This window comes from Camelus bactrianus, chromosome 3, assembly GCF_048773025.1.
Source record: "Camelus bactrianus isolate YW-2024 breed Bactrian camel chromosome 3, ASM4877302v1, whole genome shotgun sequence".
Classification (NCBI taxonomy): Eukaryota; Metazoa; Chordata; class Mammalia; order Artiodactyla; family Camelidae; genus Camelus; species Camelus bactrianus.
This window is the reverse complement of record NC_133541.1, coordinates 38,670,977-38,690,741: the sequence shown is the minus strand read 5'-3', so window position 1 is coordinate 38,690,741 and position 19,765 is coordinate 38,670,977. Positions and strand designations below refer to the sequence as shown.

Below are 19,765 nucleotides of genomic sequence, written 5' to 3'. Positions count from 1 at the left end.
ACCCAATGAATGGTACAACTGAAACAAATGAATTGTATAGTGTATGAATTGTATCTTAATAAAACCATTATTCTTTAATAGGCAGTTACTAAAAAGTAAAACAAAACCAGGCATACATGTGTGTGCTATTGGACTTGCTAAGTATTCAGATTACGGATATGCTTACAGATGTACAAAATGACACATGCATAAAAATATTTTTGCAGCATTTTTTTTTAGTAATGAAAGTTAAGGAGGAGCATAAATGCTCATTAGTATGTAGTTCATCCAATAAACCATGATTTATCCAAATAATGAAGTGCTAGGTGGCTGTTAAAAAGAGTAAGGGAGTAACTTTATCTAGCATATATCCCAAAGGGGGAGACACAATTCTGTATATACTTGTGGTAGTCTTTTACTTTGATGGCCCCTGTGAACTACAGCTCCCAGTATTTATACCCTTCTGTAGTCTCCTATCATTTTAATTCTGGATTTGGGCACGTTAACTAGCTTTGGGCAATAAGTGACTAGCAAACAAGATGCAAGGGGGTGGCAAAAGAGCTTCCACACTGGAATTTGCCCTCTTGAGTGACTTTTTTTTTCTGCAACAGAAATTTATTGTCTCACAGTTCCAGAGACTTAAGTCCAATATCAAGGTGCTGGCAGGGTTGGTTCCTTCTAAGGGCTGTAAGAGATAATCTGTTCCATGTGCTTTCCTACCTTGAAATACTTATTGCTACCCAATTTCCATGCTATAAGAGATGCCAACAGCCCCAACTGTTCCAGCTGAAGGACCAGACATGCAAGTGAAAAAGCAGTCGTGGACACTCTAGCTTCTGCAGATGCCATAGGAGCAGACATAAGACACTCCTGACCAATTTGTAGATTCATAAGCTAATATATGATTGTTCCTGTTTTGAGTTTTAAAAAGTAGGTAATTTATGTGTCCACATAAAGCCAATAAATACTGTTGAGTATCTTGGGCTTTACTGTAAAATTTTTACTTAAAATTTACTTATTGAAGCATTAATATGCTTTAACAACCTCAAATCCAAGGAAACCCAAATCTCCCCCCTGTGGTCACTATATCTCAGTCATTTTCTCCATTTGCTCATTTGCTCTTCAAGGTTAGAAAGTAAGTTTTAACTTGCATTTCTCCCAATAGAAGTCTGTCTGTCTGTCTATCTCAGGAAGTTAGCACCTATCTTTTTGCAAATCTCTTTGATGCCTGGCTTAATACAGAAGACAGCTGGATTCTCATTGATGCTTCTGCATTCAATCTGCTATGATTTGATGTTTTGGTTAAAGAACATGAAGAACATCTGGCCTAACACAGATAAATAGTTGGAAAAAATAAGCCTTTCCAAATAACAATGAAAATTCTTCTTTGATACTAACATTAAAGGAGTGTTTTCTTAAAGGGGGCTGTAATGTGGAATCTGAAACCACAGAAACAAATTTCTTCTACTATTACATTAAAATCTAGATGGTATATCTTACATACTTTGAATGATCTTACATACTTTACTCAAGAATGATCCTATTTCATGCACTGGTTATACAGAAAACTCTGGTTTACTGAGTTATGCAGATCTTCCAAACATTCACACATTTCATTCAGCAATATACAAATTTGTTAATATCATTGACCTATTAGAAAAGTCTAAGTATTGGGAGGCTATCAAGCTCACAGTGGTAGATGTGAGTTTTCCAAAATTCTAATTTTTGCTTAAAATCTCAAATTTTACCACTAGTGAAAAAACCTAATGGTTGTTTTCCTTGAAGTGAATATTAATTCTTAAGTAAAGTGTCTGCCAAATACTCAAGTGAAGAGTACAATGTCTATTGTTATAGCTTTAATTCAGGCAAATGCACCAGCATCTTTACCCACCATTTAATTGTCAATGCAGTGAAAGGGGCAAATAACATGTCAATTTTATTACAAAATTAATTTTGACCTAATGGATCTATAGAAAGCATCTCAGGGCAGGTCCCCCCAACCAAGAGCCTGTACATCACACTTTGAGAACTGATGCTCTAACAGATGTCTAGCCAATCTTTTCTGTGTTATAAACAAGTTTAAAAATTGTAGGAACTTAACATATTTGCTGAAACATTAACTTACAGGCACCGGGGAAACTCTTTTTCTCCTTACTCCTGGAGATTCTGATTTCACTGTGCGCCCTGATGGGGAGCTGCCGGGGGAAGGACTGCGTCGGCCTTTGGGAGCTGGGGAAGCAGTGCTCGCCTGGCACTCTCCTTGAGACTCAGCTGCCAAGTTATTAATTTCAGATCCATCTCCTTTAACAGGGATTGGTTTTACCACCTAAATTAAAATTCCAATATTTTTATCACTTAAAATATTTAAAAAATAAGTAAATTTGAACATAAGACAAGAAATGAACTCAGTGAGTTTTTTATTATGCAATATTATACAAATACAACAGATAATATATCAACTTTTATTTACTATTACTTTATAAACCATAAATGTAAGACTGTTTTTACCCACACAGATTTAATTCAGTCATTTACGCTTTATGAACTAGTTAAAATGTTGTCATACATTACTTTAGAAGATTTGGAATTAAGATCCTTAGACCTTACCTTAAAGATAAAACATCAAAATAAAACTAGAAAAATTGCTTTTCTCTTTTGCGTTCTAAGTACAAGATAAATCTCTAATAAAAGGATTTTAGATGCTGACATTAGAGGGCAGTGTTGCTTTAAGCATTACCTCTCCCATCCAACCAAAGGGTTTAGTTCCTAGAATAGTTTGCTTAATGAGCATAGTTTAGCAATGTTCTGTTCAAGTGGCCAGAATCTCAAAGCAAATAAAACTACTGCATTTAAAATAAAGAAGGGAAAAGAGGCTTATAAAAGGATCTATTTATGCTTAATTTTCCATTTCCTCCTACGCTTTCTTTCTTATAGCAGGTAACCCATAGCCACTCACCACAGGGCCTCTCCTGTTTCTCCTTTCCAGCCATTCATGCTTCCAGGCTGGCATACAGGTTGCCTTCAGTTTCTCCCTGATCATTCGTTCTTCTGGGCGATCATCCATCTTGTGCAACCCCTTGAGAGTTTCTTTATTCTCCATCTCGCGACTAAAATGGAGGGAGAAACAAGGAGCATGAGATGTATATATGAAAAAATAGAACAGCACGGTTCTATTCATACTTTCAATGGACATGTAAAGCTAAAAAGATAACTGCTAAAAACTCCAATGATTTAAGCAAGATATGAAAATATCATTGTGAATCATATACTAATCTACTGTTGCAATTTATAATGTGGATAGTGTTGAGTATTGCCTGGTAACATGAGTTTAATGCCTTTAAAAAGAAAGGTTCTATTTAGAAAGTGCATGCTTACTAATAGTATTAATGCAGACCTTTGTTTCTAGGTAGTTAATAAAATGCATCCTAAGACATTAAAGCAGTGCATTAATACATTTATGAAAACTGCATTGTTTCTAATTATACCGCTCTAGCATGCTCAAGTATATTAGAGACAAATGTTTAGAAGAGTATTTTACTACTCTTTACCCTAGATTTCCAATAATTTAAGTTAATACAGATAAAATCTGGTGAATATGCTCATTTTCTGAAATAAGCTAAATAACTATTTAATAAGCTAGGTGAAATCTAACTACACCTTCTATGACCTCACGATGTTTTTTCAAAGCCTAAATGATTTAATTTGTTTTCTCAGAACATGATAAAGCACTTGGGGTACTCTATATGTAAAGAGTAAAAATTATCTGATACAAAAATTTTGATCTTTATTCCATATATAATGTGGCTTGTAGGTTATTTCATTCAGAATGAAATAACCTACAAGCTGGTAACTTCCGAGAACTAATTCTACAAAGCCTAATGGGTAAAACATCCACAAATTTCAGAATACACTCATATCCATATGCAGATCTATATGCAACACAATATATATAGGTATGGATTTTAAAACTTGGTTTATAAGAAAACAGTTAAAGCACTGCATTCTGGGGAAGTAACAATTTTTAAAATACTAAGCTAACTTCTATAAAGCTACAGAAGTTTTTTTTTTTTTTAATAACACTGATAGGAAAAGGAAACAGTCAAGGAAATACCAGAGATGATAACCACAAGCTCACCAAAAAGTCAAATTCAAAATCCTGTAGGAATTTTCCACTAATCCTAACTATAAAGCATGAGTATTTTCAGAGAACCAGCAAAAAAAAAAAAAAAAAAAAAAAATCTACTTAAAACGAAATATGCACTAGAAAGGAAACAGTTAACTAGTTTTACTGAAGCATCAGTACTGTAAGGGGAGAGGAAACCAGTATGTTAAATACCTCTGTGCCAGAGACTAGCCTAGATATTTTTAAAGAATGCAAAGAACACATAACATTTGAAACTTGCAAATGGGCATTAAAATGATTTCTACCACACATATAAAAATTGTCACAAAGAAAGAGGCAATATGAGAAGGAAGGAAGGGAATTTGATTTTCTTATTTACTTAGAAGTGTTTGGCTATTTTTCCTGTTCTGAATATATCATAAAGTGTAAATGTTAGGGGTGGATCAGGAGGGAGGGAAGGGGAGAAGAAAGGAAGAGGGAAAGAAGAGACAGGAGAGAGAGAAGGGAGAGGTGGCCAAGAGGGTGAGGGAAAGAGAGGAAGCAGAAAAGAAGGGAGAAGAGGTTGGGAAGGGTGGAGGGAGGAGGGAGAGGTGGAGGGAGTAGAGAGGGCAGAGAGAGAGAGAGAGAAATGTTTTCTCAGTTTATCCTGCTTAGTCAATACTTATCCAGGGACGCTCAGATTTATATAGGCAACCAAATTTATGGGCTGACTGCATACTAAAAATTTACTCCCAACTCTGGTTTGAAAAGCACTCCCCCTGCCCCCCTCCCCCCAGTAACAATGTTATAAGGCGGGGCTAGGTTCCCAGGCTAGTTCTCAAAATAAGTCACCCTGTAGAACTGCAGTGCATTTGTACAGGAGAAACTCCTGTACTCCCTGACAAAGGTGCTTGTGCTTCCCCTTGATCCTAAAAGTCTCTCCTCCCCTAAATTTGCTTTATGAGTATCTCGTCTAAGTTCTGTATTTTCAGTCTCCTTCCCTGGTACCCACTCTAACACACAGAGGACTCGCCTATCCAAACAAATCTTCCTGAATGATATGGCCTCCTTAAAGTTAGCATGATTTGCCTCTTCTTTCCACTTGTTTGAAAAATACTATAATCTTTCAAGCCAATTTCTTATTATAAAGAACAGAGGATGAACATAGTAGTAGCTTAACTTTTAACTATTGCACACATCTAAGATTATTTCTTTAGAATAAATGCCCTGAAATGGAATTACTGGGTCAAATGTACACAAATTAAGACTTCTGGTAATACTGACAAATTATCTTCAAGAAAATACATCTTCCATTCACAACACCCAGGTCAAGTTGCCAATTTAGCTGGTCTGAATTAGCAATAGACTCCTAAGGGGCTCCTTCACTTTGAATTTTACTCCAATCCAGACTTCAGAGCAGCCAAGGTCACTTCCCCATTAAAATTCTCCCCCTGGGGTTTTCCCCCTGGGGTTAGACTAAAATCCAAAATGTATGGCCTATGAAACCCTGCACCAACTGGTCTTACCTCAGCTGAAGTCACCCAGAACCCACCTCTGCTCACCCTTCTGTTTTTTTCATTGCCTAGAAAACTCCAACATCTTTCCTGGCTCAGGTCTTTTGCACAGGCTGTTTCTTCTCTACTTTTCACCTCATTAATTTAGCTTTTCTTCAACTCCTTAGAGACATTCCCAGTCTCAATTAGGAACCACTAGTTCCATTTTTTTTTTTCTTAGCTCTGTTCTTTAAAGTGCTCATTGCAATTTGCAAACCTGTAACAACCGCCCCCCATACACACACACTCTCCACGAGGGCAGGGACAACTGCTTCATCTGAGGCTGTATAACCAGTATCTAACAATGTCTGGCTTACAACAGGTATTAAAACAATTATCAAATGAATGATCATTTATTAACATCTTTGCCAGCCTTAAGGACCTTCCCAGCTTTAAAACTTAATGAGTATTCATGTTATTTAATCTTTTTCTAGTTCTGTATTTAATTAAGACTAGGTTTGCAGTTTAGATGTTATTCTGTAGAACAATTTTTGTTGTTCCTAAATTGATCTGCAAATATAAACCTAAGTGTTTTTTCTAATGTCTTCATAATAATTGTATATTATTAATTCTAAAATGTGCATTTTTCACACTTAGTATCTTTGAAATCTGAATGCCTCTTATAATCAAATGTTGTTGTAATTTAATTGGCAGGATTTTATTTCCTTTCTTCATGGTATACAAAATAGTAATACAATTTACAGCCAATGGGGTCTTTGATTAAATGAAATATACAGTGAATCCTTTCTGCTTGTCAGGAAAAAAACCATACCTGAGTACTGAGTTTCATTTATCTCTGAAACTGAAACCAAATGGGGAAGAAAAACAAGTTTTTCTTAGATATTTTTATTGTTTTGTTACAGTCCTAACATACAGTCTTTATGGATCAGACATATACAGGTTTTTTTCTTTTTACCAGATATATGTATGTGTGTGTGCATGTATACAGCAGTGATTTGTCATCTTATCTAATTAATATCATAGCTATAGTAGGAAACTTTTTTTTAAAACACAAACTAATCTAAACAGATAGCTGCATGAGTGTTTAGGAGAGTTATTTTTGCCCCATCTATTACCTAGAACCACATTTGTTATTTCAACTAAAATAATAGCCTGTATATTTCTGTCTTTTTAGCAAAGCAAACATATGTATTTTGGGAAATACTTTGAAGACTTAAAAATAAACAAATAAAATTTTAGCCAGATAATTATAAGAAACTTAAACATTGCTACATATTAAGCTTTATCCTCCTTTCCTGTTTATTTAGAAAACATGAGGTTTCTTGCTTTTTTTGGTTTCTAAACATTCCTCAGAATGAATCTGTGATTGACCTAAACTTCAAAGCTTTTCCCCCTGAGATTAGGCTGTCTCTTTCTAGACCTATACAGTTTGCCTGCTAAAAAATGAGATGGTTCAATGGCCCCTCCTCAATGATGCCACTTGACCCTCCCTTTATATGACCCACTGTGGCACCAGCCATTGTTGATTGGACTGTCACTCTTGCAGATCTCCCTTCCCTTGTTTTCTAGGAGATGGTTTTTCCCTACTTTTGCTTCTAACACTCTGACTAACCTCATTAGTATCATATACTAGACCCTCTTCCTGGAGCCCCTTAAATGTCAGCCACTGTCCTCTTCTTACAGCACTAAAATATTCCATTTATATGCGTACTAAGATATTTCATACCTCTCTGCCTTTGAAGATGGTTTGTTTCCTGAACAGGAATACACTTTTTGTCATCTCATATGCCTTCAGTAAAGAATTTCCTACCACCATTCTACAGCAGTTAGCCACTCCCTCCCAGTATGCTTATATTAATTATCACACAGCAGAAACTCAAGTATTTGCTGAAGTATCTGCTTCCCTCACCACATCAGGAGCTCTTCTGGGACAGGTTACCCCATCTTATTCATTCTTCTATCATCAGTGCCAAATGTCCTGGGCAAGCCACAAAAGGCACCCTACACGAGGTCAGAGGGCCTATCCAGCCACAGCCGCCTCCTGGATGAGGGCAGTGTCTGATGCTTGGGGCACCATGCTTTACACATTTGAACCCAGCCTGCAGTCCACAGTTGGTTGGTGCAAGAATGTGCCCTGATCCAAAGACCTTCTACACTGGATGGTGCTGTACCTCTTAACCAGACTCTTTCTCTATGGGGGTTTAAATACAAGATCCATGGATAGTGGGTCACTGCAGGAAAAATGGCCACCAAAATAGAGGAAAAGAGAGAAGTAGTAACTAGCAGCAATAAGAGAGAAATAAGGGAGAAGAGAGGGAAGTTAGTCAGAAGGAAGATGTGGTTAGAGACGGGAAGAAGGGAAGAAGCAATAAAAGTAAACCTAAGAGTTGTACCTGGGCCCCTGCTATGCTGTTAGACAACTGGTGCTACTTTCCTACCTCCCTGGGTGGTGAAGCCCCACATTTCCCGTTCCCTGGAGGCCGCATGTATGCGCGGCAGGGCAGTGGAGGGAAATAAACCCTCATGCGTCTTTTGTCCCTGCAACCCCAAAGAGCCTGACTAAAACATTAACTCAGCACACTCCCTGACCCAGAGGACATTCAATAAACGCTGAAAAACATACTCCTACCAAGTTTACCATAATTTCTTTAAAGTATTTCTTAAATGGTTCATCGTTAGCATGAAAATACGTTAGCCAACAACTAGTGATTGGAGAAGTAACTGCCAGACATACCATAACCGAAAAAGTAAATGTTACGTGTCAGGCAAGGTGTTAGGTGTTTTATGAGTATAAACTGTACCCTCCCAACAACCCTATCAGGTCATTACCACCTAAGGCTTGGAGAGGCTGGGTTACATGCCCAGGGTCACACAGTTGGTAAGCAGCAGGGACAGGATTCAAACTCCAGTGGATCAGCCTCTGAAGCCTGTGCCCTTCACTGGCCACTGTCAAATCTGATTTTGTACAACAACTTGGCATCAGATATCTATGTTGATATCTATTGATGAGAATACAAAGAAGTTTAAACATGTTATTTATTTATTTGTTTGTTTTAGTTGCTTTAATTTTTTTTTAACATTTTATTGAGTTATAGTCATTTTACAATGTTGTGTCAAATTCCAGGATAGAGCACAATTTTTCACTTATACATGAGCACACATTCATTGTCACATTTTTTTGTCACTGTGAGCTACCACAAGATCTTGTATATATTTCCCTGTGCTATACAGTATAATCTTGTTTATCTATTCTACATATGCCTATCAGTATTTACAAATTTTGAAATCCTACTCTGTCCCTTCCCATCCCCCGCCCCCTTGGCAACCACAAGTTTGTATTCTGTGTCCATGAGTCTGCTTCTGTTTTGTATTTATTTATTTATTTATTTATTTATTTATTTATTTATTTATTTATTTATTTTTGATTCCACATATAAGCGATCTCATATGGTATTTTTCTTTCTCTTTCTGGCTTACTTCACTTAGAAGACATTCTCTAGGAACATCCATGTTGCTGCAAATGGCATTATGTTGTCTTTTTTATGGCTGAATAGTATTCCACTGCACAAATATACCACAGCTTCTTTATCCAGTCAGCTGTTGATGGACATTTAGGCTGCTTCCATGTCTTGGCTATTGTAAATAATGCTGCTATGAACATTGGGGTGCAGGTGTCATTCTGAAGTTGGGTTCCGTCTGGATATATGCCTAGGAGCAGGATTCCTGGGTCATATGGTAAGTCTATTTCTAGTCTTTTGAGAAATCTCCATACTGTTTTCCAGTGGCTGCACTAAACTGCATTCCCACCAGCAGTGTAGGAGGGTTCCCTTTTCTCCACAGCCTCTCCAGCATTTGTCATTTGTGGACTTTTGAATGATGGCCATTCTGACTGGTGTGAGGTGATATCTCATCATAGTTTTGATTTGCCTTTCTCTGATAATTAGTGATATTGAGCCTTTTTTCATGCGCCTATTGATCATTTGTATTTATTCCTTGGAGAATTGCTTGTTTAGGTCTTCTGCCCATTTTTGGATTGGGCTGTTTGTTTTTTTCTTATTAAGTCATATGAGCTGCTTATATATTCTGGAGATCAAACCTTTGTCAGTTTCATCATTTGCAAAAATTTTCTCCCATTCCTTAGGTTGTCATTTTGTTTTACTTATTGTTTCCTTTGCTGTACAGAAGCTTATAAGTTTAATTAGGTCCCATTTGTTTATTCTTGCTTTTATTTCTATTGCTTGGGTAGACTGTCCTAGAACACTTTTGAGATGTATGTCAGATAATGTTTTGCCTGTTTTCTTCTAGGAGGTTTATTGTATCTTGTCTTATGCTTAAGTCTTTGATCCATTTTGAGTTTATTTTTGTATATGGTTTAAAGGAGTGTTCTAGGTTCATTGATTTACATGCTGCTGTCCAGTTTTCCCAAAACCATTTGCTGAAGAGACTGTCTTTATATTTCATTGTGTATTCTTGCCTCCTTTGTCGAAGATTAGTTGACCAAAAGTTTGTGGGTTCATTTCTGGGCTCTCTTATGATGTTCCATTGGTCCATATGTCTGTTTTTGTGCCAGTACCATGCTGTCTTGATGACTGTAGCTCTATAGTATTGTCTGAAGTCTGGGAGAGTTATTCCTCCAGCCCTTCTTTTTCTGCAGTAATGCTTTGGCAATTCTAGGTCTTTTGTGATTCCATATAAATTTTATTATGATCTGTTCTAGTTCTGTGAAATATGTCCTGGGTAATTTGATAGGGATTGCATTAAATCCGTAGATTGCCTTGGGCAGTATGACCATTTTAACAATATTGATTCTTCCAATCCAGGAGCATGGGATATCTTTCCCTTTTTTAAAGTCTTTTTTAATTTCCTTCATCAATGGTTTATAGTACTCCTTGTATAATTCTTTCACCTCCTTTATTCCTAGGTATTTTATTACTTTGGGTGCTATTTTAAAGGGGATTGTCTCTTTACTTTCTTTTTCTGTTGATTCATCATTAAACATGTCTTTTAAATGGTGAGTTTTACTATAAGAATTAAAGAAGCCCATTAATTCTATTCATTAGTAGAGCACTTTGCTATAATAGGAGTAACAAAGACTATAATGATCATATGAAAACTTTCTGGAAATTAAGGGGGTTTAACCCTAGAGTACATAAAGATATCTGGAACAGTTTAGATTATGGATAACTTTATATAAGAGAATCTCAATTCTCTCGGTGTCTGGGTAATGTCAAACAACCTTGGAAAACACACTGAATTATTTGGGACAGGCAAAATTCAGAGCCACTCAACTGAGGTCTACTTGTGAAGCTCTTAGCAGCAGGAATTCATATACTAAAACCCATAAGCTTTGTTACTCAGAGGAGAGACAGCAAGGGAGGAACTCTCTCCCAAAACAAAACTAGACTACGGTGGGACCCTTAAAATTTAAGTTTCCAGGTGAAAGGCAAGAGAAGGAATGACTTTGGTAAGGATGAGGAGAGTGTGATGAATCATAAAGGCTGACAACAGAGGCTAACAGTCCCTTACCATGGCCAGGGCACTGTGCTAACAGTGCCACAGGGGTCATCTCAGTCAGTTCCCATGAAAATAGGACTCTTCTCATGAGAGTGGGACTCTTGCTATCCCATCCACAGATAAGAAGAAAAGCCGGGAGGTTTATGTCCAAGGTGATAAAGTATATGTGAAAAATACAGGATTTAAACTCAGATGAATGATTTCCAGGGCAGAAGGAAAATTAATATTTACAAGCGCTTAAAATTTGCTGACCTAGATCTGAGGCCAAAAAATCTGTATCTCAGTCCTGGAACACTATTTTCCCTTAAGATAATTTCTCCAGAGATATATTGTCATTGGCAACTGTTGGCCTTTTCCCTCTTCTAAGCACTGATTAAATAAAATCATTGGTAAGGGCAACCCTTCCATCTTTATGTAATGTAACATTTATAACATATCCAATTTTACATAAGAATAATATGTAAAAGTGGCTCATATTATGAAAATTATCTCTAAAGGATTTCATTCCAGGTTATGCTCAGTAATGTTTAGCCCTGAGAACTAAGGATGGCACAATACCTATTTATTTATACTGAGAAACAGGCTCCCCCACCCCAGTACAGAGTAGACATCCTCTCTTTAGCACAACAAAGGACTCTTGTTTTCTTAATATGAATATAGCCATGGTATAGTCAGTTTTATATTGAATCTCTACCAGAATCTTTATCAGAGGGAGAAAACTATTTCTAGTATTGTGTGCAAACCTTCCTATTCAGTCATTTGAAGGATACAGGCAAAGAATTTCATCCCCCAAAAAGCTCATTGTTATGTTCTGGTTAGCTACATCAAAAGTTAGCTAATATGGAGATCAAATAACAAAGACAACAATATAGCTTATTATCAACAATGATTATAAGCAGTTTAATTCTGCCTTACTGATTTTGATTGATTCACATTTATAAATTGTTCTAAATTGATTTGTACATACTAAAAATCAATTTGTCTGATATCATGGATTAGTTTCTATTAAAATATCAGTGCATTTGAATTTTAAGATAATAATTATTCTCCAGCAAAGATTACAGGATTCTGAAAAGTAGAACATGGTATAAAAGCTTAAGTATGTATGAAATTAACCAAAATTAAACCATAAGGATTAGTGGCTAATCATACTGTAAATACTAGCTGACCTAGGCCAACCTAGACAAGGAAAGTGGAAGTTCTTTGAGGGCAGGACCTTTCCCCTGGCATGTCTGGCAGCCACGAACAAAGCACCCAGAGCAACAGATGCCATGAGCTTGATAAGCAATTGATGATTTGGACTTGGAGTAGCTGGTTATCACTTCCAGTCAACAGAGATCTGGGAAGTAACACTGCAGATGTTGTGCCCAGCACATGTAACGGACACACACAGCCTGTTTAACCCATAACTTCTACCACAAATGAGTGCCTTTTGGACACATAAACAATTTCAAAAAGAATAGGAAGAATATTCAAAAGGCTTTCTACTTCTAAATTAGTAATCAAAAAATATTGTTTTAATATCACCGTACAAATATAGTAACAAAGAATTTACAAAACACAGAGAGCTACTAGACAGTATCAAACCATTCTTAAAGGTAACAACAATATAGAAGGGTTTTTTTGGGAGTCAGTTACCTCTGACCAAGTCTATGCAATTAACTACCTATCCAAAGCCTCCCTTTAAAGAACACAAGTGAATCAAAAAGAAAACTGTATTTTAGCTGTATAATGTTTCTATATTTTTATATGTATATGCTAGAAATGTATGAATATACTTAAAGCAATTGATATGCTACAGAATATTGAATAAACTCTAAGGAATTGATTAGTAAATTATTTCTTGTAATTATAATAGTGTGCTACAAATTCGGATACCATTAAAATACATTATTTAAATGTACATAAGATACTGATAACTACCAATTAGGACATATTTTGATTAACAGGATATAGTAAATGAAGAAAAAAAGACTCTAGGTTTCAAGAATCACATTTTTGTTTAATTCTGTAATTACATGATATTCAGTGTTACTTTGGCTCTGTGGAGTAACACTGAATATCATGTAATTTAATTACTGATGACATCACTCACTAATGGAACCAAATAGTCTATCCAAATCTGGAAAAAAGAATAATTCTTCCTTCTAAATATGCTAAGACATGAACATAAAAATCATCAAATTAATATAAGTATGAAACTAATTATGCGTACTTTATCAAGCTGGGGGATACATAACAATCAAATATATGTATTGACAAGTGTGTAACTGACCAGTCAAGAAAATGTCAAACTGCAATAGAAGTTAAAACTCACCAGGAGGAAAAGATAATTCAGACAGCTCAAATACCAGCAAAATTCAAGGGGAAATAGCTATGCAGAGATTAGCTCGACTATTAAAATTGGTAAGAATTTTAAAGAAAACTAAAGGAAATAAGATGAATCAAATTAGTAATCAAGTTAGGTTAGGAAGGACATGAAAATTCTAGAAGATTGGTAATTTGAAATCAGAAAATACTGTTTTTAAAAAAAGCAGTCAAGGAGAACCAGAGGTGAAGGCAGGCATCTCTTCAAGTTAACACCCCTTATGTGTGGGCATAAAAGAAAACAAATCAGACTTAAGTGAAACCAACATGTTGTCAGTTCTGTAATGTCTTAAGACTCAAGGTCAATGAAATTCACTGACTTGTCACAAATTATGAACTAAAAATTTGATGGCAGTATTTATGTAGACAAGTAAAAATTGTAAAAATGGCCAGAATTGGACAGAAATGAGTTTTGTGATTTTGTAAGATTCATCACCTCACAAAATACATGAAAATCTTAGTGACAGAAAAACAGTGAGTGCACTTCTGTTATCGGTGACAGACAAAACAAATGGACTAACAAGTTACCAGCTGTTACTGGAACATTTACTACTTTAAGTATTTTTCAAAAATACTTCTCTTACTCCTCAAAGTAATCACTTCTGTAACAAAATTTCTAAATATTACTATTCTTCCACCCATCTTTCCATGGGAAAAATTCACACTATTCTCACTCACAAATTCAGAAGACCTATAGGTCTAATGTAAACTACTTTCTGAGAGCCAGTGTTTACAGGGGGCAGTTTAAGACCAAAATGGTCCCATTTCTCATTATTTCTTTCCAATATAAACCCATGAAAGCTTCAAATACTTTTAATCCTGTAGGCCTGTATTCTTTTGATATTCAATGCTAAAAATTCCACTGTTTATTCCTTCCTTTGTTGTGTCCTTGATAACTGACGAAGAACCTTTAGCAACCATTGGAAAAAAAAAAAGGGACGTATGAGCATCCTCTTCCTTAACTGTTGAATATAGATCAGTAAGCAAGGAAAAGGATGCTACTTTTTTTCATAGTATTTGGCTAAATGTGTATTTCCTTTCAAGAATTCCCCTTTCATGCTACTCGACAAACCTAGGGTTGGGAATGTGTAAAAGACAACTGATACATAAATGTAAGTGAGCTTTTTCACTACATAGAGAAGTAGATCACAACTCCCTACACCAATACTGGGGCAGTTTTCAGCAAAGCAGTGTCCTGTCCTGTCCTCCATCTAAGGGCACTGGTACATAATTCATGGCACAAAGCAGGTATTCCAAGGGGAAGAAGCTGGCTGCTCCTTCACCATTTGGGGTTTCATCAGAAAGATCCCAAGTCAGTGTTGGGCAGGGTAGGGGTAGGGGTGTCTGATATATGTTTTTCTTTGGAACCTCCTCCAATGGGAGTGCAGCTACATTTTTACAAGTCAATTATTTTGAAAGAAATGTAGCAGCTCAGGTTGAGTATTCTAAGTGATCAAATGAACAAAGCTAATAATTGGGAAATTGATCTGTTACTGTACATGTTCCCTCCCTCCATAGTTTAGGAAAAGAGGTTTAGAATTTAAAATGTCACATTTTGAGTACCTTTTATGTTAATAAACACCTTTGGATTATTATTATTTTTTTAGTTATATATCATTTAATTATGTTTATTTAATTTTTTAAACATTTTTATTGATTTATAATCATTTTACAATGTTGTGTCAAATTCCAGTATAGAGCACAATTTTTTAGTTATACATGAACATATATATATTCATTGTCACATTTTTTTCTCTGTGAGCTACCATAAGATCTTGTGTATATTTCCCTGTGCTATACAGTATAATCTTGTTTATCTGTTCTACAATTTTGAAATCCCATCTATCTCTTCCCACCCTCCGCCCTCTTTGGATTATTTTTAATGTTCCCAGATTAATGGAGGAAGAGGCATATAGTGCTAAATTAGAGCACAAAGTCCTCTACAGCCTTTGCTAGGAGAATGATTTCTTCCAAATCCTGTGGAACAGCTAGCACCATTTCAACAGTACTTCCCTCTAGCTGGTGGAAAGGGACGTTAACTGGGATGCTCAGAATAAGGAAAAACGACTTCCTGACAAATGTAACTTTCCTTCTCTATGCTTTTTGCTAGAAAACCTCTCTGCTCAACGAATGCTGGCATGCCTACTACACATAAGTCCTGGGCTAGGCAACAGAGATACAAATACAAAGTGGGATAAAGAAACAAAAGATAAATAGGACAGCTCTCTATCCCTCTAGGTGCTTAGTCTAGCAGAACAGAGAAAACACATGCCAGCTCTGATATAATAGAAGTATTTTAATACATCATAAATAGTTGCAAGGATGGAGTAGATCTCCATCCTTAATTTTATCTAGGGGAATCCTGGAAAGATCTATAGGTACAGGTGCAGTTCTGTTACCAGTGACAGACAAAACAAACGGACTGAACAAGTTACCAGCTGTTACTGGAATGTTTACTACTTTCAGTATTTTTCAAAAATACTTTTCTCTACTCATCAAAGTAATCACTTCCGTAACAACCTACTGTAATGCCTGAATAATTTTAAAGAAAAGAACAGGACTGGCAGGCATGGATCTGATGAAGGCTGAAATATTTTCTTAACAAAAGAAACAGCTTTAGTGAAAATAATGTTCTATAAAATACTAAACAGCTTATAATTCTGCTGTTTAGGAAACACTAGGTAAAATAGTTAAATGCATTTATTTAAAGACCTCTGTGCATCATACTTCTCCAAGTGAGAAAAAGAAAAGGAAAAAAAAAAGAAGGTACACAGCATTCTTCACACTTATTTACTTATATGGCACGGAAGTCCTTTTTAGCAGAACACCTCTGACAGAGTAGTAGTCCTTGAAGTAAACTGTGAGAAAGCTCTACTGGATCATCTCTAGAGTCCTTTCTGATTCAAATTAGTCAGTAGGTTTAAGAAGAAAAGTCCAGAGAAGAAACTAACACCAGCTGTTTTAATGTCTTAATATATGACTTCCCAAGCTATCATAAAATTCAGCGATTGTCTTTAGAGCAACTGACACTCCAAGAATTTGAAATATGGGGAAAAAGATTATTTGACAGCCAGCTAGAGATGGGTATATTCACCTGGTACAAACCCCATCCTAAGAGAAGTGGGTGTCAGACATTCAAACTTGGCCCAGTCTAACCACTAGCAGAGGCCAGAGTCTGTCACTAAGATTTGCTCCTGGCCCAGTCCACTTACTCTCTGCCAAAGACTTAGGTCTGGGGTGAAGACAAAGAAGACAGCCAAAAAAACCAAAAACCGCCTGACAAGCTATTTTCTTTAAAAATCTTTAAATGTCTAGAGGAAAGCCCCAGAATATGAAATAAAAAATGGACCTGGGGCACGGTCCTCACTCCACTGCAAAGCCCTGGAGCTCTGGTGCAGCAGGAGCACCCGTGGTCTCCCGCACTGACAGCAGCACTCCTGGCAGTGTCTGCTGGGAAGCAGGTCAGGCCGGAAGCAGCATCAATGCCCAGCAGAGGCAGTGAGACCAGTGTGGCTGAAGGAGGCGAGGGCAAGGGCCGAGGAGGCAGTGCTGTTCAGGGGCGGCAACAGGGAACTGACCAAATTCATATACCAGCGCATGGGCAGCCCACACTGGAGAGTTTAGGAAGAGGGTTGTCTCTTAGGGGTATTGAGGGTAACGGCCAAACCAGTAAAACCTGGTTGTATCCACAACAAAATCAAAAGGGCTTCTTGTTCAACAAAGATGACATAACTTGAAGGACACGTTCCTAGGATAGGGTAGATAAAGAAGTCATACCACAAACATAATCAAGATGTATGGCATGGAGGTCAGTGGCATGAGTTCTGGAGCTAGAATGCCTGGGTTCAAATCCAAGGTTTGACACCTACTAGCCGTATGGCTCTGGCCCAAGTTATTTAACCCCTCTCTACCCCAATTCCCTCACTAAGAAAAGGATAATAACACCCACCACATGGAGTGGCTATTAGGATTAAATAAGTTAGTATGTAAAGTGCTTAAAAGGAAGTTCACCTCCCTAATTTCCTCCCATTAATTTCTTCTGTAAAATGGAGGCAATAGCTAATATTTATGATCCACTTCCTACGTGCCTTTCATTTTACGCCCTTTACATACAGTTCTCACCTCATAGAGTTTTAAAATGAATAAACATAGATGAAGCACTTCAAACAGTGCCAAGTGTGCGACAAGCACACAATAATGGAACCTCCATGACCACCAGAGTCATCACTGTTTCTGCTGCTGCCGCTCCTCTTCACAGAGCACCTCCCCTGTGCTAGGTACCGCGCCAGGTGCCGCCCACACACGGCCCCAAGTCTCCCACACGGCAAGACACATAGTCTCCACTGTGCAGATAAAGGAACTCTCACAGCGAGATTAAGGGACTTGACTAAGAACCCACGGTGAGTGGGGATTCTGAGTTTCAAAACCAGGTCTCTCTGGCTTCAAAGCCTTATGCTCTTCCTACTAGTCTCTGTTGCCTGGTAATTTCCTTTAACATGAAAGTCAAAAAACAGATGAAAACAGCAAAATACAACTACGTTTCTAGTTTCGGGAGGTAACAGTGTTGACTCATCTGGAGTGAGACACCTGGCTGTACAAGGCTGCTACGGGTGCAGGGAGGGAGGGAGGGAGACCAAGGAGGTTCCAACTGCTGCTTCAATAATCGATTCTTCACAGACCTAACTGCAGCAAATATAATAAAATATTACCATTTATTAAACACAGGTGAAGGTTTTATGGCTGTTATATTATTCTATAATACTTTCCCTCTGTATTTTTCTGTATGGTTGAAATATTTCCTTAAAAATAAACATGTGGTACTGAATTATTACTCTCTACTTTGTGGGAGGCTTCATGGAACCAAAGTAAAATAATAGAGGACTGGGGAGTCCGGAGATTCAGAGTCAAATCCTAACTAGGCCATTAACCAGCTACATAGTTTTAAATAATTCACGTTTCTGGAGTACAAGAACTTACCAAATCAGATCAGACTACAAGATGGTATTTCAGGGCCATCTAGAGTGAACATTATGATTCATTTACTAATGCCACTGTATAAATGCTACAGCCCTCTGAGGGAGATATAATACCAAAAAATATAAAGCTCAACAGGACACACAATCTCCCTTTAATTGTTCAATCTGGAGAGTACCTCCCAATAGTTTACTTGCATAAAATATTCTTTGTACTCCTATAATCCAGTGGCTCCTGGTGTTTTAAAGTGGTGAGAGTCCTTTCTCTCTCTCACCATTTTAAAACACCATTACCGTCACCATAGTACACATGTGGATCCACAGGCCCTGTGAAAACTCAGGCTGGAAATGACTAAACTTGTAGACTCAGTACCCTCAACAGTCACTATCATAAAAGTAATTTAAATGTAATTACTAAAAAGGGGTGAGTATTATGTACAAGGAACTCTATCAAAGCTCTCTCAGAAAGATAAAACAACCCCCAGGAGGAACATTCAAGGAAGGAGAGACCACAAAACAGAGTTTAAGGTTTTTGTTTTTTTATTTTTTTTTACACTGTAAACATTAACTTTTCTAGCCTTCTTTTTGTTTTTCATGAAAGAACTACAAATTTCTCTTCCTTAAAAGACACATAACCATTCTGCATATTTAAGTGTGATGAGTCAAAAAGATGTGAAGTATGCCAGAAATGAGAAATGAAGGCTGGTGGTGCTCTGGCCAAGTCTCAGCTCCAGTCGTGACAAGGTTCCAATCTGAATTCTAACTTCCCCAGCCCAGGGCTCTCTGCAGCCACACAGCATGCTTTTCCCATAATCTGCTTTCATAATTTCAGAGACGCTTAATCTGTGTCAAATCACAAAGGTGATGGTTTACTTTTTTTTTAAAAGGAGAAAAACTGGGATAGTGTAAACATTTAATGAGTCATTCTGAGTGCTAATTTGAAAACACAATTACTGTTAAAATATTTTTGCTTTTGTATTGTTAAAAATAATGTTCTCAGAGAATGCTTGCAATTCAGCCAATTAATACTCCTTATTTAAGTAACATGAGTCGATGTCACTGCAACTTATTTACTTACTTTTTTCATTTTACTTTTAAGATCTACTCTCTTAGACACAATTTACTCTTTAAACTGAAAAACAAAGACAAAAACAAAAAACCCAGTGACTCAACTTTGGTGAATTACATCTGGTGTTCAGGATATAAGCCTGACATATTTGGGTTAGACAACATAAACATTTTATATGGAATGAACTGTAACACCGTACACTATGTATTTTGTTTGTTTGTTTCTTACTTCAGGATTTTAATACACA

At 36.8% G+C, this 19,765-nt stretch overlaps 1 protein-coding gene and 1 long non-coding RNA gene across 4 annotated transcripts in view; one reads left to right on the top strand and one right to left on the bottom strand.

Annotated features, from left to right (window-relative positions):
* LOC105077798 (uncharacterized) overlaps positions 1-19,765 on the top strand; it is a 199,052-nt gene that overhangs the window by 56,634 nt on the left and 122,653 nt on the right. The gene's annotated exons all lie outside the window — the stretch shown is intronic.
* The window catches only part of MAP3K1 (mitogen-activated protein kinase kinase kinase 1), a 66,640-nt gene that overhangs the window by 24,276 nt on the left and 22,599 nt on the right, over positions 1-19,765 (bottom strand). For all 3 annotated transcript variants that reach the window (XM_074358521.1, XM_074358523.1, XM_074358522.1), the window contains exons 2-3: positions 2,936-3,086; positions 2,105-2,305 (exon numbers count right to left, since the gene is read on the bottom strand). In XM_074358521.1, coding sequence (XP_074214622.1) covers positions 2,105-2,305; positions 2,936-3,086 — 352 coding nt within the window. The remainder of the gene's footprint in view (positions 1-2,104; positions 2,306-2,935; positions 3,087-19,765) is intronic.